General features: G+C 41.2%; 2 protein-coding genes across 3 annotated transcripts in view; one reads left to right on the top strand and one right to left on the bottom strand.

Annotated features, from left to right (window-relative positions):
* The window catches only part of TRPC5 (transient receptor potential cation channel subfamily C member 5), a 303,299-nt gene that overhangs the window by 226,971 nt on the left and 50,815 nt on the right, over positions 1–25,513 (top strand). For both annotated transcript variants that reach the window (XM_074391488.1, XM_074391487.1), the window contains one exon: positions 16,110–16,305. In XM_074391488.1, coding sequence (XP_074247589.1) covers positions 16,110–16,305 — 196 coding nt within the window. The remainder of the gene's footprint in view (positions 1–16,109; positions 16,306–25,513) is intronic.
* The window catches only part of TRPC5OS (TRPC5 opposite strand), a 109,346-nt gene that overhangs the window by 57,900 nt on the left and 25,933 nt on the right, over positions 1–25,513 (bottom strand). Inside the window, exons 2-3 of the mRNA XM_074391489.1 lie at positions 17,182–17,267; positions 10,999–11,161 (exon numbers count right to left, since the gene is read on the bottom strand). The gene's annotated coding sequence lies outside the window, so the exon portion shown is untranslated. The remainder of the gene's footprint in view (positions 1–10,998; positions 11,162–17,181; positions 17,268–25,513) is intronic.

The following is a 25,513-nucleotide window of genomic DNA, read 5'->3' on the forward strand; positions in this document are numbered from 1 at the left end:
AACAAAACAAAAAAACAGACTAGGTGCGATGAAGAAATCCCATCTCTACTAAAAATACAAAATTAGCCAGGCGTGGTGGCATATGCCTGTAATCCCAGCTACTTGGGAGGCTGAGGCAGGATAATCACTTGAACCTGGGAGGTGGAAGTTGCGGTGAGCCGAGATCGCACCATTGCACTCTAGCCTGGGCAACAAGAGCAAAACTCCGTCTCAAAAAAATAACAAAAAAAGAAAGAAGGAAAGAAGGAAGGAAGGAAGGGAAGGAAGGGAGAAAAGAAAAGAAAGAGAGAGAAAAAAAGAAAGAAAGAAGTAAAAAAGAAAGAAAGAAAGAGAGAGAGAGAGCGAGAGAGACAGACAGACAATAATCTTTTCTCCTTAGGCACACAATTTAAGGGAAACTCATTGTCCTTGTTGACAACCACATGACAGTACTGCTAGGGGTTTGCGTTTGGTATTGCATACTGGGACTACCTGGCCTTCATCTGCTGTAGAGAAATAATTAGAAAGACATTATCATTCTGAAGGCATAGGACTTGTGAGAGAAAAAAAGGAGCTAACTTGATCTAGCCCTCATCTCCTGATGCTTCCTGAATACATCTGGCTGTTTCAGAGGCCTCTCAAACACAGGATGTCCACAACTAAATTCCTTATCCCTTATCTCCATATTTTCTTTCCTTTTTTTTTTTATTTTAGTTTTCTCATTTTTAATTCAATATTTTTTAGTCCAAGATTCTTACATATAGCATTTGTTCTCTATAAAGTTGCTGAAAACTAGATTGATTCTATATAACATGTTTTGTTCTTTTCTTTTTTAATTGCATTTTAGGCTTTGGGGTACATGTGAACAACATGCAAGATTGTTGCATAGGTACACACATGGCAGTGTGGTTTGCTGCCTTCCTTCCCCTCACCTGTATCTGTCATTTCTCCCCCTGCTATCTCTTCCCACCTCCCCACCCCCCATCCCTCTGCCATTTCCCCCCAACGGACCCCAGTGTATAGTGCTCCCCTCCCTGAGTCCATGTGTTCTCATTGTTCAACACCCACCTATGAGTGAGAACATGCGGTGTTTGATTTTCTGCTCTTGTGTCAGTTTGCTGAGAATGATGGTTTCCAGGTTGATCCATGTATCTACAAAGGACGCAAACTCATCGTTTTTAATGGCTGCATAATATTCCATGGTGTATATGTAACACATTTTCCCTATCCAGTCTATCATCGATGGGCATTTGGGTTGGTTCCAGGTCTTTGCTATTGTAAACAGTGCTGCAATGAACATTCGTGTGCACGTGTCCTTATAGTAGAATGATTTACAATCCTTTGGATATATACCCAGTAATGGGATTGCTGGGTCAAATGGGATTTCTATTTTTAGGTCATTGAGGAATTGCCACACCGTCTTCCACAACGATTGAATTAATTTACACTCCCACCAACAGTGTAAAAGTGTTCCTATTTGTCCACATCTTCTCCAGCATCTGTTGTCTCCAGATTTTTTAATGATCACCATTCTAACTGGTGTGAGATGGTATCTCAATGTGGTTTTGATTTGCATTTCTCTAATGACCAGTGATGATGAGCATTTTTTCATATATTTGTTGGCCTCCTGTATGTCTTCTTTTGTAAAGTGTCTGTTCATATCCTTTGCCCACTTTTGAATGGGCTTGTTTGTTTTTTTCTTGTAGATCTGTTTTAGTTCTTTGTAAATTCTGGATATCAGCCCCTTGTCAGATGGGTAGACTGCAAAAATTTTTTCCCATTCTGTTGGTTGCCAATTCACTCTGCTGACTGTTTCTTTTGCCATGCAGAAGCTGTGGAGTTTGATTAGGTCAAATTTGTCTATTTTGGCTTTTGTTGCCAATGCTTTTGGCGTTTTGGTCATGAAGTCATTGCCTACCCCTATGTCCTAAATGGTTTTGCCTAGATTTTCTTCTAGGGTTTTTATGGTGTTAGGTCTTATGTTTAAGTCTTTAATCCAGCTGGAGTTAATTTTAGTGAAAGGTGTCAGGAAGGAGTCCAGTTTCTGCTTTCTGCACGTGGCTAGCCAGTTTTTCCAACACCATTTATTAAACAGGGAATCCTTTCCCCATTGCTTGTTTTTGTCAGGATTGTTGAAGATTGGATGGTTGTGGGTATGTTGTATTTCCTCTGAGGCCTCTGTTCTGTTCCATTGGTCTATATCTCTGTTTTGGTACCAGTACCATGCTGTTTTGATTACTGTAGCCTTGTAGTATAGTTTGAAGTCTGGTAGTGTGATGCCTCCTGCTTTGTTTTTTTTTGCCTAGAATTGACTTCGCTATGCGGGCACTCTTTTGGTTCCATGTGAAGTTTAAGGCGTTTTTTCCAGTTCTGTGAAGAAGGTCATTGGTAGCTTGATGGGAATAGCATTGAATTTGTAAATTACTTTGGGCAGTATGGCCATTTTCACGATGTTGATTCTTCCTAAACATGAACGTGGAATGTTTCTCCATCCGTTTGTGTCCTCTCTTATTTCATTGAGCAGTGGTTTGTAGTTTTCCTTGAGAGGTCCTTTACGTTCCTTGTTAGTTGTATTCCTAGGTATTTTATTCTCTTTGTAGCAGTTGTGAATGGGCAGTTCGTTCTTGATTTGGCTTTTTTGTTTGTTTGTTTGTTTGTTTGTTTGTTTGTTTTTTGAGACGGAGTTTCGCTCTCGTTACCCAGGCTGGAGTGCAATGGCGCGATCTCGGCTCACCACAACCTCCGCCTCCTGGGTTTAGGCAATTCTCCTGCCTCAGCCTCCTGAGTAGCTGGGATTACAGGCACGTGCCACCATGCCCAGCTAATTTTTTGTATTTTTAGTAGAGACGGGGTTTCACCATGTTGACCAGGATGGTCTTGATCTCTTGACCTCGTGATCCACCCGCCTCGGCCTCCCAAAGTGCTGGGATTACAGGCTTGAGCCACTGCGCCCGGCCGATTTGGCTCTCTTTAAGTCTGTTACTGGTGTATATCAATGCTTGTGATTTTTGCATGTTGATTTTGTATCCTGAGACTTTGCTGAAGTTGTTTATCAGTTTCAGGAGATTTTGGGCTGAGACAATGGGGTCTTCTAGATATACTATCATGTCATCTGCAAATAGATACAATTAGATTTTCTCCTTTCCAATTTGCATACCCTTTATTTCTTTTTCTTGCCTGATTGCTCTGGCTTGAACTTCTAGTACTATATTGAATAGGAGTGGTGAGAGAAGGCATCCTTGTCTAGTGCCAGATTTCAAAGGGAATGCTTCCAGTTTTTGCCCATTCAGTACGATATTGGCTGTTGATTTGTCGTGAATAGCTTTTATTATTTTGAGATACATTCTGTCAATACCTAGTTTATTGAGGGTTTTTAGCATAAAGTGCTGTTGAATTTTGTCAAAGGCCTTCTTTGAATCAATTGAGATAATCATGTGGTTTTTGTCTTTGGTCCTGTTTATGTGGTGAATTACGTTTATGGACTTGCATATGTTCAACCAGCCTTGCATCCCTGGGATGAATCCTACTTGATCATGGTGGATAAGCTTTTTGATATGCTGTTGCAATCGGCTTGCCAGTAGTGTATTGAAGATTTTTGCATCTATGTTCATCATGGATATTGGCCTGAAGTTTTTTTTTCTTGTTGAGTCTCTGCCGGGTTTTGGTATCAGGATGATGTTTGTCTCATAAAATGATTTGGGAAGGATTCCCACTTTTTGAATTATCTGGAATAGTTTCAGAAGGAATGATCCCAGCTCCTCTTTGTATCTCTGGTAGAATTCGGCTGTGAACCCATCTGGACCTGGGCTTTTTTTGGGTGGTAGGCTCTTAATTGCTGCCTGGACTTCAGACCTTGTTATTGGTCTATTCAGGGTTTCGGCTTCTTCCGGGTTTAGGCTTGGGAGGATGCAGGTGTCCAGGAATTTATCCATTTCTTCCAGGTTTACTAGTTTATGTGCATAGAGTTGTTTGTAATGATCTCTGATGATGGTTTGGATTTCGGTGGAATCTGTGGTGATATTCCCTTTATCGTTTTTTATTGCATCAATTTGGTTATTCTCTCTTTTCTTTTTAATTAATCTGGCAAGTGGTCTTTCTATTTTGTTGATCTTTTCGAAAAACCAGCTCCTGGCTTAATTGATTTTTTGAAGAGTTTTTTGTGTCTCTATTTCCTTCAGTTCTGCTCTGATCTTAGTTATTTCCTGTCTTCTGCGAGGTTTTGAGTTTTTTTGATCTTGCTCCTCTAGCTCTTTCAATTTTGATGATAGGGTGTCAATTTTAGATCTCTCCTTTCTTCTCATGTGGGCACTCATTGCTATATATTTTCCTCTAGAGACTGCTTTAAATGTGTCCCAGAGATTCTGGTATGTTGTGTCTTCGTTCTCATTGGTTTCGAAGAACATCTTTATTTCTGCCTTCATTTCATTGTTTATCCAGTCAACATTCAAGAGCAAGTTGTTCAGTTTCCATGAAGCTGTGCGGTTCTGAGTTAGTTTCTGCATTCTGAGTTCTAACTCGATTGCACTGTGGTCTGAGAGACTGTTTGTTATGATTTCTGTTCTTTTGCATTTGCTGAGGAGTGATTTATTGCCAATTATGTGGTCAATTTTAGAGTAGGTGTGATGTGGTGCTGAGAAGAATGTATATTCTGTGGATTTGGGGTGGAGAGTTCTGTAAATGTCTATTAGGTTTGCTTGTTCCAGGTCTGAGTTCAGGTCCTGGATATCCTTTTTGATTTTCTGTCTGGTTGATCTGTCTAATATTGACAATGGGGTGTTAAAGTCTCCCACTATTATTATGTGGGAGTCTAAGTCTCTTTGTAAGTCATTAAGAACTTGCCTTATGTATCTGGGCGCTCCTGTATTGGGTGCATATAAATTTAGGAGCGTTAGCTCTTCTTGTTGCAGTGATCCTTTTATTACCATTATGTAAAGTCCTTCTTTGTCTCTTGATCTTTGTTGCCTTAAAGTCTATTTTATCAGAGATGAGAATTGCAACTCCTGCTTTTTTTTTGCTCTCCATTTGCTTGGTAGATCTTTCTCTATCCCTTTATTTTGAGCCTTTGTGTATCCTTGCATGTAAGATGGGTTTCCTGGATACAGCACACTGATGGGTTTTGGCTTTGTATCCAATTTGCCAGTCTGTGTCTTTTGATTGGGGCATTTAGTCCATTGACATTTAGGGATAGTATTGTTATGTGTGAATTTGATACTGTCATTTTGATGCTACCTGGCTGTTTTGTTAGTTGATGCAGATTCTTGATTGTGTTGTTGCTCTTTTACCATTTGGTATGTTTTTGGAGTGGCTGGTACTGGTTGTTCCTTTATATGTGCAGAGCCTCTTTGAGGAGTTCTTGTAGAGCAGGTTCGGTGGTGACGAAATCTCTGAGTGCTTGCTTGTTCGCAAAGGATTTTATTTTTCCTTCACTTATGACGCTTAGTTTGGCTGGATAGGAGATTCTGGGTTGAAAGTTCTTTTCTTTAAGGATGTTGAATATTGGCCCTCAATCTCTTCTGGCTTGTAGGGTTTCTGCTGAGTGATCTGTTCTGAGTCTAATGGGCTTCCCTTTGTGGGTAACCCGACCTTTCTCTCTGGCTGCCCTTAGCATTTTCTCTTTCATTTCAACCCTGGTGAATCTGACGATTATGTGCCTTGGGGTTGCTCTTCTTGAGGAATATCTTTGTGGTGTTCTCTGTATTTCCTGGATTTGAATATTGGTCTGCCTTGCTAGGTTGGGGAAGTTTTCCTGGATAATATCCTGAAGAGTATTTTCAAGCTTGGATTCATTCTCTTCATCACATGCAGGTACACCTATCAAACGTAGATTAGGTCTTTTCACATAGTCCCACATTTCTTGAAGATTTTGTTCATTCCTTTTTGTGCTTTTTTCTCTGTTCTTGCCTTCTCTTTTTATTTCTTTGAGTTGATTTTTGACCTCTGATATCCTTTCTTCTGCTTGGTCAATTCGGCTGTTGAAACTTGTGCATGCTTCACGAAGTTCTCGTGTTGTGTTTTTCAGCTCCATCAGTTCACTTATATTCCTCTCTATGTTGTCCATTCTCGTTAGCATTTCGTCCAATCTTTTTTCAAGATTCCTAATTTCTTTGCATTGGGTTAGAACATGTTATTTTAGCTCACTGTAGTTTCTTACTACCCACCTTCTGAAGTCTGATTCTGTCATTTCGTCACTCTCCTCCATCCGGTCTTGTTCCCTTGCTGGTAAGGAGTGGTGATCCCTTTTAGGAGGAGAGGTGTTCTGGCTTCAGGAGTTTTCATCTTTTTTGTGCTGGTTTCTTCCCATTTTTGTGGGTTTATCCACGTGTTGCCTTGTAGTTACTGTCTTTCATATTGGGTCTCTGAGTGAGCTTCCAGTTTGTGGATGCAGAAATTACTTTTTTTTTTTTTTTTTTTTTTAGCTTTCCTTCTAACAGTCTGGCCCCTCTGCTGTAGGACTGCTGAGGTCCTCTCCAGGCCCTGCTTGCCTGGGGATCACCTGCAGCAGCTGCAGAACAGTAAGGGTTGCTACCAGTTTCCTCTTCCACTATCTTTGTCCCAGAAGGATGCTCGCCAAATGTCAGTCCGTTCTCTCCTTTATGAGGTGACTCTTTGGATCTATGGGGGTCAGGGAGCTACTTGAGGAGACAGTCTGTCTTTTATTGGGGCTCAAGTCCTGAGCTGTGAGCTCTGTTGTTCATTCAGAGCTGCTGGGCAGGTACGTTTAGGTCTGCTGCAGCTGGACTCATAAACCACTTTTTGTTCCCAGGTGCTCTGTCCCAGGGAGTTGGGGCTTTATGAGTTTCCATTGTGCTACTGCCCTTTTTGTTTTTTCTTTCAGGTCTGCCCTGCCCAGCTAACAGCCCACCTAGTTTCTGTCTGTCTGCAGAGGCTTTGCTGAGCTGCTGTGGGCTCCATCCAGCTGCCGCGTGATCTTCCCTGCAGTCCTGTTTATATGGGCATAGTTAGAACTGCCTCGGCAACAGTGGCCCCACCTCTGTTATGGTGGACTCTCTCTGTTGTGGCAGGTTGCCTTGTCAACAGCGGGTTGCCTCAGCAACGGCGGCCTGCCTCCGTAGTGGTGAAGAGTCTCCTCCCCTACAGAGCTGGACCGTCCCGGGTTCAGCTGTGCTTGCTGTGAAACTCTCAACCCAGAGTGTTTTCAATTACTGTTGTTGTTGTTGTTGTTGTTGTTGTTGTTGTTATTGTTGTTGTTGTTGGCGGTGGGGGGGTGGGACCAACCGAGCCTGATCACCTGGTTCCCTGACTCAGAGTCCTTTTTTTATTTTTTAAGTAGAACGACCCAGCGTTCCAGTCTCTTGTTGAAAAGGTGCTGGGATCTCCCATGCTGCGACTCACTGAGTCGGCTCAAACAGCGGCGCCAGCTCCTGGTGGATTTTTTGCCTAGGAATCTCCTGGCCTGGCTCACTATTTCAGATGAATGGGCAACTCTGCTGTCTCAGGGCTCCAATCACCACCTAAAAAGGCTCCCAGACCAGTGGCTTTTGTATGGAGAACTGCCATAACAGGGCATGGTCAAAGCAGCCGCGTGGGCCAAATCAGCCCCGCGGGGGCCAAAACAGAACACCAGCTGGAACAGCGGCACTGGCGACCCCTCTGCCCGGGAATCTCCTGGTCTGTGGGCAAGACAAATTCATCTGGAAATGCAGTGTCCACTCACCCTCTGCACTTTCACTGGGAGCTGAAGTCCTGAGCTGTTCTTAGTTGGCCATCTTCCCAGCAGTCTTATCTCCATATTTTCACCTCCAACCTATATCCCCTTTAATTGCTCATCTCATTAAATGATACCAGAGTCCTAGGAGTCTTCTGGGACTCTTACCCCTTCCCTCATGAAACACATCATCAAGTATGTCACTCAGTTCTATCAATTCTATTTTCAAAATATCTCTTGAATACCTCTCTCTCTCTCTCTCTCACACACACACACACACACACACACACACACACTCACCCCACTATCTTGGTTCAGGCCTAAATCATTTCTCCCAAGGACTGTGGCAACAGCCTCTTAACTGGTCTTTCTGCCTCCAATCTGGTCTTCTCTCCAGACAATCTCTCCCACCTGCTATGCAGAAGTTTCTTCCTAAATACCTGCTACATCCTGGCCCCTGCTAGCTTCATGCCTGCCAGAATATCTGAATCTTCTCCATAAAATCCTGCCTCTTTACCATAACACACAGGACTTTGCTAATCTGAATCTTACCTCTCCAGTCTTTTACTGCTCTCTTCCTTAGTCAACATTTTGCTGTTCACCAACTACAGGAAAGTGTGTCAGCTCTTCAAACCTTTGTACATCACCTGCCATTCCTTCTCAATGGAATGACCATCCTCACCTAACTAGCCTGGCAAACTCTTACCCATCTTTCCTGCTGTTGCCAAAGTGCTACCTGCTCTAAAGCCTTTTGTATACATTCTAACCCCACTCTCAGCTGCAGGCTTCTTCTGTGTTTCCCATGGCATTCTAAATATATCTCCATTACATTACATAAACTGTTGTATTTCAAACATTTGTGCATCTCTCTCCCAACAGACTGAGACTCCTAGCTAAGTAAGCTTTGCATCTGCCATAGAGGGGCCTAAGACATAAAGGTACTCCAAATGGCTACTGAACAATTGAGTGAAAAGATGAAGACAAAGTTCAAAAGCAATCTGATCTTTTCAAGCTGTTTAGAGATAATTTTAGTTACATTGTAAGTGTAAGAAATACTCGAGAGAAAAATCTGTAAATCTTTCACCCATTTTTCCCAGGCATAACATCTTGCATAGCTGTAGTACACTATCACAACCAGGAAATCAACACTGGTAAAATCCAATGGCTTTATTCCGATTTCACCAGTTTTACATGCAAGCCATTTGCAACAACATACATGGGCCTAAGAGTAATCATGTCTTTAACTGTAGATAATCTACTTCTGCTTCTGCCCACCCTGCCCCCAAGGATGACTGAAGTATCTGGCCAACACTGTCACTCTGCTGACCCACTTTGAGCTTGCTTTCAGCAAAAAACCGTTGGCCTTTCTCCTACCTCTCTCATCCTGAACTTGGCCACTTGGCCCAAGAGCAAATCTCTACATTGATCACTATATATTTTATCTCATCAGTTCTAGCCCCTTGCTCCAAGCTGTTGAAGTCTGAGTCTTTATTCTGTCATCCAGTTTATTCACTTTCCCTCTAGTCTTGTGTCATGTGAAGATCTAAGAAACATGCCATCAATTCTTATCCAAAGCATTGAAAAAAACTATGAGGCAGGCTTGGTATTCACTGGGTGGAATATTGGGCAAGTATTAAAATTATACACATGAAGACTCTGTATATACATTCAAAACTATCTAAACCCAAAATGTGTAACTTTTTAAAAAAAAACAGATTAGGCTGGGCACTGTGGCTCATGCCTGTAATCTCAACAATCTGGGAGGCTGAAGTGAGCAGATCACTTGAGGTCTGGAGTTTGAGACCAGCCTGGCCAACATGAGGAAACCTCATCTCTACTAAAAATACAAAAATCAGCTGGGCATGGTGGTATGTATCCGTAATCCCAGCTACTTGGTAGGCTGGGGCAGAAGAATCACTTAAACCTGGGAGGTGGAGATTGCAGTGAGCAGAAATGACACCATTGCACTCCAGCCTGAGCAACAGTGCAAGACTCTATCTCAAAAAAACAAAGATATATGTATATAGATAAATAGATGGATAGATTATAGATAGATAGATTAATAGATAGATAGGTAGGTAGGTAGGTAGGTAGGTAGATAGATAGATAGATAGATAGATAGATAGATGATAGATTGATCCCAGGCTGGGCATGATGGTTCATGCCTGTAATCTCAGTACCTTGGGAGGCTGCAGAGGCCAGATCACCTCAGATAAGGAGTTTGAGACCAGACTGGCCAATATAGCAAAATCCTGTCTCTACTAAAAATACAAAAATTAGCAGGGTGTGGTGGCAGGCACCTGTAATCCTATCTACTGAGGAGGCTAGGGCAGGAGAATCACTTGAACCCAGGAGGCGGAGAGTGCAGTGAGCTTAGATTGCACCATTGCACTCCAACCTGGGCATAGCAGAAAGACTCTGTCTCAAAACAAACACCAGTGATTGTATAAACTATGATTGCAACTATGTACAATTAGATATGCAAATGAATAATAATCTATAAAGACAAAGGAATGGAAAATAACAAGGTGGAAGGTTTAATAATAATAATAAGGAAAATAATTAATATTTACTGAGCACTAGGAACAGGCACGATTACAAATCAGCTTTTCATAAATCAACTCATGTAATCCTCACTACCATGCTATCAGGTAGACAGTGTTGTTATTACCCATTTTACAGATAGGGAAACTAGAGTACAATTCAGTTAAGCAGGCTGTCCCGAGTTGCATAGATGGTAAGTAGTAAAGACAGGATTTCAATCCAGGCATACAAGCTCCAGTCTGTACTTTTACCTAAGGATACAGGTGTGAGACTGGTTTTGCAAAGGTATGTAAGATTTGTTGTATACAGTTGCAATAATCATGAACACACGAAAAGCTAAATGGGACAGAGCCATGACCTAGAAGGCCACTGTGACCTTTAAGGTTATTACCATTCATTTGCAGCTACTTCTACTTAATCTGTGAGAATTTCTCCACCCATCATTCAACCACTATTTTCCTATCTTATTAACATGACTACACATATAGTCCCCATCAAATACTGTTCTTTTTGTTCTGATCAGGTCATAAAGGTTCTTATTGGTTATCTCTGGCTTTTCCTCCTGATTTCAGTCCATATCCTTCCTGATGCTATTATCACAGGATAGTACTACTCGTTTGTACTTTCTTTGGTTATGTATTTCTCCTGTCACCTTTTACAGACTCCTTCAAACAAACATTTCTTCAACAATTCCCATGTACCAGGCAATGAGGGTACTGAGGAAGATGGAATCTTTATCCTTAAGAAGTTCATAGTCTAATGGAGAACACAAATAAACAATTATAATAGCTGCCATTATTAATGCTTACCATATGCAAAGTACTTTAAAGTGCTGAGGACTTTATATGCAGTATCTTAGGTGATAGAGTTATGAGGTTCTGTGTGTGGGCTTCAGAGTCAAAAAAGCTGGGCATAAATTCTACCTCTTGATACTTCCTGCCTGTGTGACCATACTGTGCCTTGGTATCTCATCTGAAAAACAGAAGAACAATAGTTGCTACTTTATAGAGGTACAAGTAAATATAATATAGTCAGCCCTTCATATCTATATATTTTGCATCCATGGATTCAACCAACCATGGATCAAAAATATTTTTTTAAATGAATGGTTGCATCTTTTCTTCTTGTCATTATTCCCTAAATAATACAATATAGCAACTATTTACATGGCATTCACATTGTATTAGGTATCATAAGTATCTAGAGATTATATAAAGTATATGGAATGGGCGAGGCACAGTGGCTCATGCCTGTAATTCCAACACTTTGGGAGGCCAAGCAGGAGGATCATTTGAGTCTAGGAGTTCAAGACCAGCGTGGGCAACATAGCAAGATGCCTGCCTCTCCAAAAACTTTTGAAAAAATTAGCTGGGTGTGGTGGTGCATGCCTCTAGTCCTACCTACTCAGGAGACTGAGGCAGGAAGGTCATTGCAGCCCGGGAGTTTAAAGCTGCAGCAAGCAATAATTGTGCCACCACACTCCAGTCTGGATGACAGAGATGTTTTCTCTAAAAATAAATAAATAAAAGTCATCAAAATAAAGAAATAAATTTTTTATTCTTCCAAAAAAAGTATATGGGAGAATATGTGCTTATGTTATACATAAATACTATGCCATTTTATATAAGGAACTTGAGCATCCATGGATTTGGATATCTGAAGGAGGTCCTGGAACCAATGCTATGCAGATGTTGAGGGACAACTATATATGCAAAGCACTTAGCACAATGCTTGGCATGTAGTAAGAGCACAATAAATGTTAGCAATTAGTATTTATCCTACAAAGAACCATTTTTGAGATGAGGAAAACTTGAAGTTGAAAGAGGCCATGTAACTTTCCCAACGTTATTTAATAAATGAAGGGGTCTAAAGTTTTCTCTCAGACACTCTCCTCTATTGCCTCTACAGTGTGATTTGTGTATTTATGAACAAGGCTTGGGTGCTATAGGAGCACAAAAGAGTAGCATCTAACCCAGCCTTGTAGGAAGGAAGCTGGGGCATGCTTCTAGAGGAGGAAGGGCTTCAGCTGAGCCTCAAACATCAAACAAGAATAAGACAGAAAAGGAGACAGGAAAGAAGTAGAAGCTAGAGGTTGGGGGCAGGGCAAGGGCATTCTATCCAAAGATAGGAGCTTGTCAAAGGCATGGTGAAATGAGAAATAGCAGGTCCAGGGAACTGAGGAATGGGTAAGGATGGCACCAAAGGGCCACCTGTGTTGGGATTACAGCTTTTGCTCCACTTAGTCTATCAACATACAACTTGTGGAATACAGGATGATATCACTGCTTTCTCCCAACAGGCCCTTATCTTCGAGTTCACCCTCCAGTTAATCTTTGCTGCTCTGAATTAGGTTCAGAGGAGTAAATCCTCTCCATACTCCTTCTACTTTTTGAAAGATGAGACTTGCAGCAAATGTTCAGAGGACTGAATTCCCATCTCTATTCTACTGTACCCCTCTTAGCTTTGTGATCTATTTGTGGATGGCTCCCAAAATGTGCAAGTTCTCTCTTAACCACCTGGTATGGATTTGTCTTCTGTGCATTTAATATCAAGTTTTCTTGAATATTCGTCTCTTCAGTCTATGCCCCTTCTTGAGCTAGAAACATATGGAACTTTGTTCCATATGTTGGTTTACTCTCTGCTAAATAAAAATGGACTAGTTGCTTTTTCTAAAATAATCCCCCTTTAAAATTAAAAAAAAAATTCCTTTGTTATTAAGATTCTAGGGTTTGTCAACAAGTCTTTCTACACCTGTGATGACTTTATTATAGCCCTAGCACCAAGTAATACACCCCCCTACCACCAATGGTGATCCTTTCCCTGTGTATTAAACTGAGTTTAGAAGCCACAGAGCCTCTAGCAGATGCCTTACCAGAATATTCTTTTCCACCTCACATACCAGTCCCTCATTTTACCTGGGCATGCTTTGCAGCAGGCCAGCTTCTGCTTATGACTGGACCACACTGTAACATTTTGAGCACCATGTTGAGGATATTCTCACTACCAACCACCAAAATGGAGGAATGATCTTTCCTATCCATCCCCCTTTTCTCCTCTTGAACAATTTTATCTATAGGGTCTCCCTGACTAGAACATCAGCACAGTTGAAGGGACATTTATTTATTTATTCATTCATTCATTGTTTATTATTTATTTATTTACTTATATATAAAGAGAAACAGGATCTAGCCCTGTCACTCAGGCTGGAGTACATGAGCATAGCTCACCACAACCTCAAATTCTTGGGCTCAAGCAATTCTCCCACCTCAGACTCCAATGTAGCTGAGACTACAGGCACACACCACCATACCTGGCTTTTTTTTTTTTTTTTTTTGGTAGATCCAGGTCTTTGTTATGTTGTTCAGGCTGGTGTCGAACTTGTGGGTCTAAGTGATCCTCCCAACTTGGCCTCCCAAAGCTCTGGGATTATAGGCATGCCTGGCTGAGGGAAGATTTTAAATGCTCAGACTTTCACTTTTAGGGAATGTTTGTGTCAGTCAATGGGACAACTAGCAGTAAACTCTATCCTCAACCATGCAACATTGCTAATTTTAATTGTTGTACGGGTACAGGTGAAGGTAACATTATCTATGCAGGAAAAGCAACTAATTCAGTATGACCCTATCAATCAACATATTGATTACATATTTGCTCTAGTTTGTGGTCTTAGTGTCTGTCAGGCAATCAACAAACACTTACTGAATGCATTCTGTGTTCAAGGTCATTCAACTTCCAGGGACTCTGGATCCTCAGAATGACATTCCTACTCATTGCAGCTGCTTTTTAAAATTCTGAACTACAATCTGCCCTGGCTTCTGTTAACCAGCTATTGTGCTAGCTGCTTGTGCTTTTTACTGCTGGCCTCCTGCCTGCGTGACTTCTGGTATCTAATAGACATCATCAGGTTTTTACTGTGCCCTCCTACCAGAGCCAGATTACTTAGCCCCATATCTTCCTCATTTTTCAACCCTCTGCCTGGCTGTGTGATGCCTTGTATTGCCTGGCCCTGACTCCTGAAAATTCTGATCCTGTGATAGGTCTGACTTGCCATATGGTCTGGTTCTTGTGCCCTGGCCCCTGAACTCCAGACTCTCATCTTAATATTGATTCTCAAATGCTTCACCAGCTGGCATTTACTTTCCCCAAACAAAAAGCAAATTTATTCTTGTTAGGCTAGCTCTCCAGCAGTGTGATGCTGAAAAGATCATGGAATTTATCTATGACAATCAGAGAAGAGCCACTTAACAAGTTGAGAAGGGCCATGTGCACATTGCCCAGGCATCCCTTAAAAGGGCTCCCTGAGAGTCTGGCCAGTGCAAAGCACAGCCTTAATCAAAATGAACTAGTCCTTATTGTGCAGCCTGCTGACAGCAAAATTGTCAATGGGATTGAAATCTCTACTTTAATCTATTGATAACAGTAATAGTAATAGTTTACATGTATTCATTCATTTATTCAACCAATGTCATTTAGTGCCTGCTATGTGCCAGCTACATAGTAGCTGTATGTATGTCTGTTCCTCCATAGACCTTACATTCTAGTGGAGAGGGAGAGAAAAATAAACATTTAAACCAAAAATTACCTAATATAATTTTATGAAGTTTCAAGTGCTACAATGAAAAGTAAACAAGACAATAGGATAGAGAATAACTGATAAAGATACATTAGATAGAGCAACCAAGGGAAGCCTCTCTGAAGAAGTGACATTTGAGCTCAGACCTTGATGATAAGAAGGTAGCCATGTAAAGATCAGGGGACAGATCACATTCAGACTGAGGGACTCCTTAAAACACTTCTCACTTACGTCTAAAATGAACTGAAGAACAAATCCCTAGGCCTCTCAAAATGTTGTGCTCATCAAGAACAACACATTTCAAACACATGGCAAAATGCATCCATTCTTAAAGTAGCATTTCTTATGTTCTGCATGGCTTCCATGGGCTTGGGCAATGGCTAATCTGTGCCACACATGAGCTGGCTGCATTTTATTGCTATATTCAGATTTCTGAATATAAAACAAAAGAAACCCTAGACACCAAAAGCATAGCATTGCAGTTACATGTTTGGATGTGAAGACTAAGAGAGGAAATAATAATTTGAGAAGCCATCTAATGTACACTAATATAGTGGTTTTGGAAAACCAGACAGACCTAGATTTGAATTCTGGCTCAAAAATTACTAGTAAGGTATCCTTGGGCAAGTCACTCAATCTCCGAATCTCTGTTTCCTCAGCAGTAACAAAATTTTATAAGGATCATAATGATAATGTATGTTTGTAAAAGTACTTAACATGCTTATAAGTTCTCAATAATAGTTGAGTTCTCAATAATAAAAGTCTCAATAATTGTTGCTTAATGTTTCATTAACAATCATCTGTATAAAATGTTAATTTGAGAATCCTCAATCTCCTCCATGCAGTTTAGAGCTATCTGGGTCCTGTGAGAACCACAAAAGAAGTATCAGAAATGGTAATTTGCTCTCATGTTCACTCAACCAGCAAAGGCCAGAACTCAGATTCTAATCCAGTGCTATCTAACCCAAGCACCATATTCTTAACCACTGCATTTATTGCCTCTTCATAATTAGAATGGTAAAAAACGTGGTCTGAAGACAAAAGAGAAAGTTTGGTAGAGGAAGCAGCTCTTGAAATAAGCCTTGAAATTTTTTAGGCTATGCATAGACTGAGAAGAGGGAATGGTATTTCAGGTAGAAAAGCAAAGCATAAGACATAGAAGTGGAAACAAACAAACAAATGGTCATGGATGGTCAGCCTGTGTTAGGGAAGAGCCCAAAAAATGTGAGATCACCAGTCTATCTCTCACAAATCTGGCAGCCCCCTCATTAAGCAGATCACTTTATGTTTTCTCTCTCTTTTCTTGCTCTTAGAGAATTAACTAACCTGCTCTTTGATCTCTTTTAGGCTCTTTGAGACTCTTCAGTCACTCTTCTGGTCTGTATTTGGCCTTTTAAATCTATATGTCACCAATGTGAAAGCCAGACACGAATTCACTGAGTTTGTAGGAGCTACCATGTTTGGAACGTACAACGTCATCTCCCTGGTAGTGCTGCTGAACATGCTGATTGCTATGATGAACAACTCTTACCAGCTTATTGCCGTGAGTAGCTTTGCTTTACAAGGGTGCCTACTTTGGTTTCAGGGTGGAGTAACATTGGCATGGCATCCATTAGAAGCTTAGTGAAAGAGTTTGTCTGCTTCAATTAATTTACATCAGCTTTCCTAGTTGCTACACTGAATTATTTCTTTCCAATGCAATTCAGTTTGGACTCTTAGTCTATTGCATCTTGATCATCTGATATAACTTATTTTAGTGAATAAGATTTCTAGCTACCTACTGAAAATATTTCTAAATTTCTGAATCCATTTTCTTGCCTCAGTGGAAAACTCAGGGTTCAAGCACGATTTGGCTACAACGTGTCACCTCACTCATCTCCAGGGTTAATTCGGCTGATCCGGTTCCCTAGGCAAGAGCGCCCTATCTCCCTCTTCACTGCAAACATCTCCTTCTGAAAACTAAGAATCCCACTGACAAGGATTGTCTTCTCAGAGAGAAACAGAGGGGAGGAGGTTACTTTTCTCCTATTTTAAAAATTAGAGATGGGGTCCTGATATGTTGCCCAGGCTGTCTGAAACTCCTGGCTTCAAGTGATCCTCCCACCTCAGCCTCCCAAAGTGCTGGGATTATATGCATGAATCACTGCACCCAGCCAGTGGCTATTTTTTAATTGAGTATATATAAGAAACTGTACTCCATTTATTTATGTATTATACTTTTAAGTTCTGGGGTACATGTGCAGAATGTGTAGGTTACATAGGTACACATGTACCATGGTGGTTTGCTGCACCCATTAACTCGTCATCTACATTAGGCATTTCTCCTGGTATCCCTCCACTTGCCCCCCACACCCCACAACAGGCCCTGGTGTGTGACGTTCCCCTCCCTGTGCCCATGTGTTCTCATTGTTCAACTTACACTTATGAATGAGAACATGCGGTGTTTGGTTTTCTGTTCTTGTGTCAGTTTGCTGAGAATGATGGTTTCCAGCTTCATCCATGTCCCTGCAAAAGACACAAACTCATCCTTTTTTATGGCTGCATAGTATTCCATGGTGTATATTTGCTACATTTTCTTTTTCCAGTCTATCATTGATGGGCATTTGGGTTGGTTCCAAGTCTTTGCTATTGTGAACAGTGCTGCAATAAGCATAGGTGTGCATGTGTCTTTAGAGTAGAATGACTTATAATCCTTTGGGTATATGCCCAGTAATGGGATTGCTGGGTCAAATGGTATTTCTGTCTTTAGGTCTTTAAGGAATTGCCATACTGTCTTCTACAATGGTTGAACTAATTTACACTTCCACCAACAGTGTTAAAGCATTCCTATTTCTCCACATCTTCTCCAAACATCTGTTGTTTCCTGACTTTTTAATCATTGCCATTCTAACTGGTGTGAGATAGTATCTCACTGTGGTTTTGATTTGCATTTATCTAATGACCAGTGAGATGTGCTTTTTTTTCATGTTTGTTGGCTGCATAAATGTCTTCTTTTGAGAAGTGTCTGTTCGTATCCTTCGCCTACTTTTTGATGGGGTTGTTTTTTTCTTGTAAATTTGTTTAAGTTTTTGGAGGTACGCTTAAGTAGAGTCCATTGCTGAAATTTTTTTTTTCACCGTCATGTTACCATTTAGATCATCAGTGCTTATTACCCTAGGCTAAACATAGTGAAGGTGTAGGATACGGGATCAATTCAGGCCTTGCCCTGGTTTTTCTGTCAAAGTAGATATCTAACTTAGTTTATTTTATTTTAATCTGTGTATAATTCCTAGAAACTGGGTTTTAGGAAAGGAGTCCTCATTACCTGAGGTCTGATTTAGTCAGGTATTAGTAAATTTGGATGTTCAGTTTCTAGTATAATGCTAGATTACCCCTCTGGGTCAGTCTGTTGCTGAAAGCTTTTGCTGTGGCAGAGATAGCACAGAATAAAAAGACCCAAGTCTTGTCTTCTTTTCTAGATGCTATTTCTCAGATTTTGTTTGCCACTGAGGAGTTATTTAGTCTGTATAAAATAAGCTCAAATTATTTGTTACATAAACATATATATGTATGTATATGTGTGTGTAAATATATATATATATATATATATATATATATATATATATATATGTGTGTGTGTGTGTGTGCACATGCACACACATTGTCCACGTCTTAAATATTATTGGTAATAGTGAATGTTTATGATCCATTTCCACTAAGGACAGAACCAACAAGGAATGGAGTAGGAGACTTTTGAGTTACATATTTGGGAGAAATTTCTAACTATAAATGTCAATGAAATAAATATATTCTCACAGGTGGGTCTACAGAATGTCTGTTATTGGAGAGTTTAAAAAATTAGGATATAAAATTGTCTGCTAGGATGGTTTAGATATTAAGTATTTAGATGGTAGAGAAGGGAGAGGATATAGTGGGGAAAAAAAAGATTTGAAGTTGATAAACTAGGGACTCTAATCCTGGCTGTCATTTATAACTGTGTGCCTTTAGTAACTTACTTTCCCCTCTTGAGCCTCAGTCTCTTTGTCCAAAAATTGAGAGTTTTGAAATCAATGATTTTTAATAACATTTCCAGCTCTGACATCCTATGAGTCTGGGTGCCTACAGATTAACAGGATAGGCTCACAACGTCCTTTCTGGCTCTGAAATAATGTTCTTCTATCGCATTTGAAATGAAATATAATTCAGTTCTATTCATTTATTCCCCCTCATTCAAACAACTAGGCCAAGAACTCTGATATGAGTTATGTTCACTCCTAGTCTATCTCTTTGAGCGGGAGAGGGAGGCATAGAATCTCAGGAGTTGACTTTTTCATCCCCTCTGCCTGGCATTCTATCCTTCACCTCTGCCAAAATGGCAATATTCATGCAAAGGCATTTGTAGTTTTCTCACTGAGTGTCTGACAGCTGATTGTTCCTTGTGACAGTAGAAAAGGGAAAGATTTTCTTGTCACCTAATGCAGGGTTGTGGTCCTCCTCACTGAGCTCAGTGACATTTTCTAGGAAGGGTGAAAATAATTACCACCAGCTCTCATCACCACCTAGTAAGTTTTGTTTTAATGCCACCTACAGCTGCACCCAAAAAAAACTTCTTGGTTTGGGAGGGAGCCAATGGTAGATGGCTTAAATGGGGTCTATGCCATCTCATAAATCTGAACTCATGGCCAACCATTCTGAATAACATCTTTGCTGCTTTGGGATATTACGGGAGTGTGTTTTTACCATTTGGAAATAGATTCAGTGGAATCCTGATACTGGACAACCTGATTCCAAAAATATCTGGATCTGCTTAAGTGGTAAGGACAAGAAGGTAGATTTAATTTCATTTGCAACAGCTCTGCTTCAGTACTGAACACAATTTGTACAAGGTTCTTGATATGGGGGGAAGGTTACAGAAAGGGAAACTGCTGAAGACAAATTTCTCCTATTTTAAAACATATCACAGGCTGATTCAGTCTAGGTAGGGTCTGAGTTGTCAATATGCCTCACTGAGAATCTATTTTGTGTACATTCTAGGACAGTGCTCCAGAACATCAGGCAAAACCAATCCCTTGAAGGGTTAAGCTCTTTGTCAATGTTCCATGCAGGATTCAGAGCTGCTGGTGATGTGGACATATGGCTCTGTAGCAATTTGCATTTCCATGTCAGAGGAGGCTCCACCTCAGTAGTGTATAGAGTTATGCTTAAGATAAAGTGAAAAAGGAATCCCTCCAGGCCTATGCTCTGTGGTCCCAGCATCAGCAGGTGAAGCTGGCCATATTGTATATTATTATTGTTATTGGCAATTAATGGTGATTTACTTCTCCTTTTATTCTTATATCTCCCTCAATCTCCTGATTACTCTCAATGACACTTTTTAAAATACATCTACCTTGTCACTGCTGTCACTGATGAATAGGCACAAGCTCCATCAAGCGAGCTGCCCTTGGTGCCATTTTAATCAGATTCATTCATTAAAAAATATTAGGTGGAAGATATAAGATCAATCCCACAAATTTCATTACCTTAGGCCATATTCCTACCCCCTACCCCACCCACAATGGACATCTCTGTTGCCTGAGATTAGTCTTTCCAAAACATAGTGCTCATAATCGTCTGTGATAAAGCCTCATTCAGCAAGTTAATAAGAACCCTTGGTTTCTTTGGCTGCTGTGGAGTATTTGTTCTAATGCTGAAAATAAGTAAAAAGCACTTGCCTCACTAAGCCACAGCTTCTGGATGACTTGGGGAGAGTCCAAATATATATAATTGGTTGTGTCCCTTAGGGTGGCAGCATTTGGAGGCCCAGATGATGAATGGAGTCTCCCACTGTGGAAGACATTGATGCAACTGAAGACATTCATCCAAACAAACCTGGTACCACAAGATAGCAGGAAAGACTAGAGAGGGCTGTTGCACACCGTCTAAATGTCAAGAAGGGCAGGTGGTCTCTCCGCCCATATCCAGTCATCTAGGACCAACCTCAGATTCTCAAAGCCGAGACTATCAAAGCAGAGACTCTCAAAACAGCACTTCACACACTCTACCATGATTTTTAACCCTCTAACCAGGACTGATAACCAACTGCTATGCACTGATATGGCTACTCAACTGTTAAAATATTGAAATATTTCCATACCAGTTGGTAAATAGCTACCACTCCAGTTGTACCTTCTGGGATACACCCAGACCTCCCTACAATCCAGCAAGTAAGGGGTAACATCTGGAACAGCCGGTAGAATCTAGGACTCTGTTCCAGAACTATAACTGGCCTCCATTTGGGTTTATTGGTTTCTTAAATAGCCTGAATATCACTACAGTAGGCAAAACCCTAAAATGTTCCCCCTAGATTTCCCACTCTAATCATCAAGACTATGAATATGAAGAGATATCACATTTGTGATTACATTGTATTACATGGTGAAAGGGATTTTGCAGGTGTAATTAAAGCTAGTATTCAGGGAGATTATCCAGGTAGGCCTAATCTAATCACATGAGTCTTAGAAGCAGAGTTTTCTCCAACTGGTAGAAGGAAAAGCACACAGATCTTACATGGTGGCAGGTGAGAGAGAGCAAGAGGGAAGGGGGAAGAGACACTTATAAAACCAACAGATCTCATGAGAACTCACTATCATGAGAGCAGCATAGGGGAACTGCTCCCATGATCTAATCACCTCCCAGGAGGTCCTTCCACCAACATGTGGGGATTATAATTTGGATTATAATTCAAGATGACATTTTGGGTGGGGACACAGTCAAACCTTATCATTCCAACCCTGGCCCCTTCCAAATCTCAAGTCCTTACATTTTAAAATACAATCATGCCTTTCCAACAGTTTCCCAAAGTATTAACTAATTCCAGCATTAACCGAAGAGTCCAAGTCCAAAGTTTCATCTGAGACAAGGCAAGTCCCTTCTGCCTATGAGCTCAAGTAACTAAACAAGATAGTTACTTCCTAGATACAATGGGGGTACAGGCATTGGGTAAATACACCCATTCCAAATGGGAGAAATTGGCCAAAACAAAGGGGCTACAGGCCCCATACAAGTCCAAAATTCAATAGGGCAGTCATTAAACTTTAAAGTTTCATAATGATCTCCTTTGACTCCGTGTCTCACATCCAGGTTACACTGATGCAAGTGGTGGGCTTCTATGGCCTCGGGCAGCTCCACCTCTGTGGCTTTGCAGGGTACAGCCCTCCATCCTGGCTGCTTTCACAGGCTGGTGTTGAGTGTCTGTGGCTTCTTCAGGTACATGGTACAAGCTGCCAGTAGATCTAACATTCTGGGGTCTGGAAGATGGTGACCCTATTCTCACAGCTCTACTAGGCAGTGCCCCAGTGGAGACTGTGTGTGTGGGCTCCCACCCCACATTTCCCTTCTGCACTTCCCCAGCAGATGATCTCCATGAGGAGGCTCTGCCCCTGCAGCACACCTCTGCCTGCACATCCAGGCATTTCCACGCATCATCTGAAATCTAGGTGGAAGTTCCCAAACCTCAGTTCTTGTCTTACGCCCACCCGCAGGACCAACACCACATGGAAGCTGTCAAGGGTTGGGGCTTGTACCCTCTGAAGTCACAGCCCAAGCTGTACCTTGGCACCTTTTAGCCATGGCTAGAGTGGCTGAAAAACAGGGCACCATGTCCTTAGGCTGCACACAGCAGCGGGGGCCCTGAGCACAGCCCAGGAAACCATTTTTCCCTCCTAGGCCTTTGGGTCTGTGATGGGAGAGGCTTCTGTGAGGTCTCTGACATGCCCAGGAGACATTTCCCCCATTGCCCCATTATCTTGGTGATTAAGATTTGCCTCCTCATTGCTTATGCAAATTTCTGCAGCTGGCTTTAATTTCTCCCCAGAAAATAGATTTTTATTTTCGATCACATTTTCAGGCTGCAAATTTTCCAAACTTTTATGCTCTGCTTCCTATTGAATGCTTTGCTGCTTATGTATTTCTTCCACTTGATAACCTAAATCATCTCTCTCAAGTTCAAAGTTCCATAGATCTCTAGGGCAGGGGCAAAATGCCACCAGTCTCTTTGCTAAAGTAAAGCAAGTGTTACCTTTATTTCCATTCCCAATAAGTTCCTCATCTCAGCCTGGATTTCATCATCCATATCACTATCAGCATTTTGGTCAAAGTCATTCAATATGCCTCTAGGAAGTTCCAAACTTTCCCACATCCTCTTGTCTTCTGAGCCCTCCAAGTCTTTAGGAAGTTCCCAACTTTCCCACATTTTTTCTTTCTTCTTCTGAGCCCTCCAAACTGTTCCAACCTCTGCCCATTACCCAGTTCCAAAACTGCTTCCACATTCTCAGGTATCCTTACAGGAGTGCCCCACTCCTGGTATGAATTTACTGTATTAGTCCATTCTCATGCTGCTATGAAGAAATACCCAAGACTGGGTAATTTATAAGAAAAAGAGGTTTCATTGACTTACAGTTCCGCATAGCTGGGAGGCCTCAGGAAACTTACAATCATGGTAGAAGGCACCTCTTCACAAGGCAGCAGGAGAGAGAATAAGTGCAAGCAGGGGAAATGCCAGATGCTTATAAAACCATCAGATCTCATGAGAACTCATTCATTATCATGAGAACAGCATGGGGTAATCTGACCCCATGATTTAATTGCCTCCCACTGGGTCTGGGTCCCTCCCATGCCACATGGGGATTATGGGGATTATGATTCAATATGAGATTTGGGTGGGACATAGCCAAACCATATCAGTCAGCAATCTGAAACACAAGGAAGATTTGATGTGCATTACTGGCTTGAAGATGGAGTGAGGCAAGTAGTAAGAGATTCAGGCGGTGTGCAGGAGATGAAAGGGGTCATCAGCTCTCACTATAGAAATGAATTCTATAAACAACACAAGTGAACTTGGAAGCAGATTCTTCTCCAGAGTCTCTGGATAAGAGCTCCGCCACATTGACCCCTTAACTTTAGCCATGTGAAGGCCAGTATGACTGGAGTGGAGTAACCAAGGGAGAAGAGGGAAGTAGGAGATGGAGTCAGAGAGGTAATGGGAGTGAGTGACAGATAACATAGGGCCTCATGGACCATTGGAAAGATTTGGGCTTCTATTCTAAGCATGATAGGGAGCCATGGGGAGTTTTGAGCAGAAGAGGTACATGATCTAACTTGTATTTTAGTAAGATTGCTGTGTCTGATTGGAAATAGACCAGAGTGGGATTGGGGCAAAGACAGAGTACAATTATGAGACCATTGTTCTAACCCAGACAAAAGCTGATGGTGGCTTTGGCGAGGTTGGTCATGATGGCAGTGATGAAAAGTGGTCAGATTCTGGATATATTTTGAACTGGATCGGATGTGAAGTGTGAGCAAAAGAGAGTAGTGAAGAATGTCATCCAGATTTTTGGTCTCAGTAACTGGAAGGGTGGAGCTGTTCATTACTGAGATGGGGAAGAGTAGGAAAGGAGCAGGCCTGGTGGGGGAGGGAGGTAAGACAGAGATCCAGAGTTGCCTTTTAGACATGTGGAATTGGAGATGCCTATTAGACATCCAGGTAGAGGCATTGGGTAGGCAGTGGTCTACAAGTCTGGAGGAGAGGTCCAGGCTGGCAACAGAGATTTGAGAGTTTCCAGCATACTCATAGTATCTAAAGCCATGGAACTAGATGAGATCACTAAAGGAGCGAGTGTGAGAAGAAAAGAAAAGAGATCTGAAAATGAAGTCTGGGGCACTCTGATATTTAGAAGTTGGAAAAATAAGGATGGTTTATCCAGAGTCTGAGACAGAACAGCAAGAGGGATGGGAGAAAAATCAAGATAATGTACTGTATTATAATACTATGTTATTCCCAGTATGCTAATAAGTAATATGCTAGTAAGTGGTACAGTCTGGATTTAAATTGAGTTAGTCTAACCCCAAGACCCACACACAGAACCTCTACATTATCATGTTGACACTTACCTTGAGGGCAACAAGCATCACAAATGTACTTTCACTACAAGGGCCCTAACACACCTTCTTTCCTTTCCTCATTTTATCACAGCTTTGAGCTGTTCAGTCTCCTTGTCCTATCAGTTCTGGTAATAAAAGGGCTCATTATAATCCTGAAGGGATGAAGAACCCAATATCTGCCCTAATTTCTCCCAGGATAAGAATCACTGATGCTTCATCAACATACCCACTGTCTGTATCTCAGCTCCCAAGAGTAACCTCTTAAGAAAACAGAACAAAACATAAACCCTGCTAGCTTTTACTTCCACTGAGTAGTCCAAACTATGGAAGCTACAGTAAGTCTAAGAAATAGTATAGTCTCTAATGAGGTGAAGGAGTTGCTCAGTTCAAGCTGTAGGAATATCATAACATTGGAGCAAAGCCATTTCAAATTTTAATAACTGTCTCTTCCCTTTGGGATGCCCTGAAGCAATCTAGGTATTATTCTCATTTCAGCTTGTGCTTTTCCCTGTTGCCAAACCATTGTCTGGAATCTAATCAAGGGTAACTACATTTCACTGGGGAGAAAAAAACAGAAACAAAAAACATTCAGAACTATGGAGGACATTTTATTAGTGCCCTCCTCCCTTGGGTAATGTGGAATCTATGAACACCTGCTGATAATCTCATTTCAGTCAACAATTTACATATTCTGGTAGATTCTGTAAGAAAGACAAGAGCTAGGTGTTGTAAGTGGTTTAAAAGGAAAGACACAGTTGATACCATTAGGGAGCTTGAAGTCTAGTTTAGAGGGGAAAGTCTAACATGAGTAAAATAACAGTAGCACTATTGTCATGAGTTTAGTAGCAGTG

This window comes from Saimiri boliviensis, chromosome X (assembly GCF_048565385.1).
Source record: "Saimiri boliviensis isolate mSaiBol1 chromosome X, mSaiBol1.pri, whole genome shotgun sequence".
Lineage (NCBI taxonomy): Eukaryota > Metazoa > Chordata > Mammalia > Primates > Cebidae > Saimiri > Saimiri boliviensis.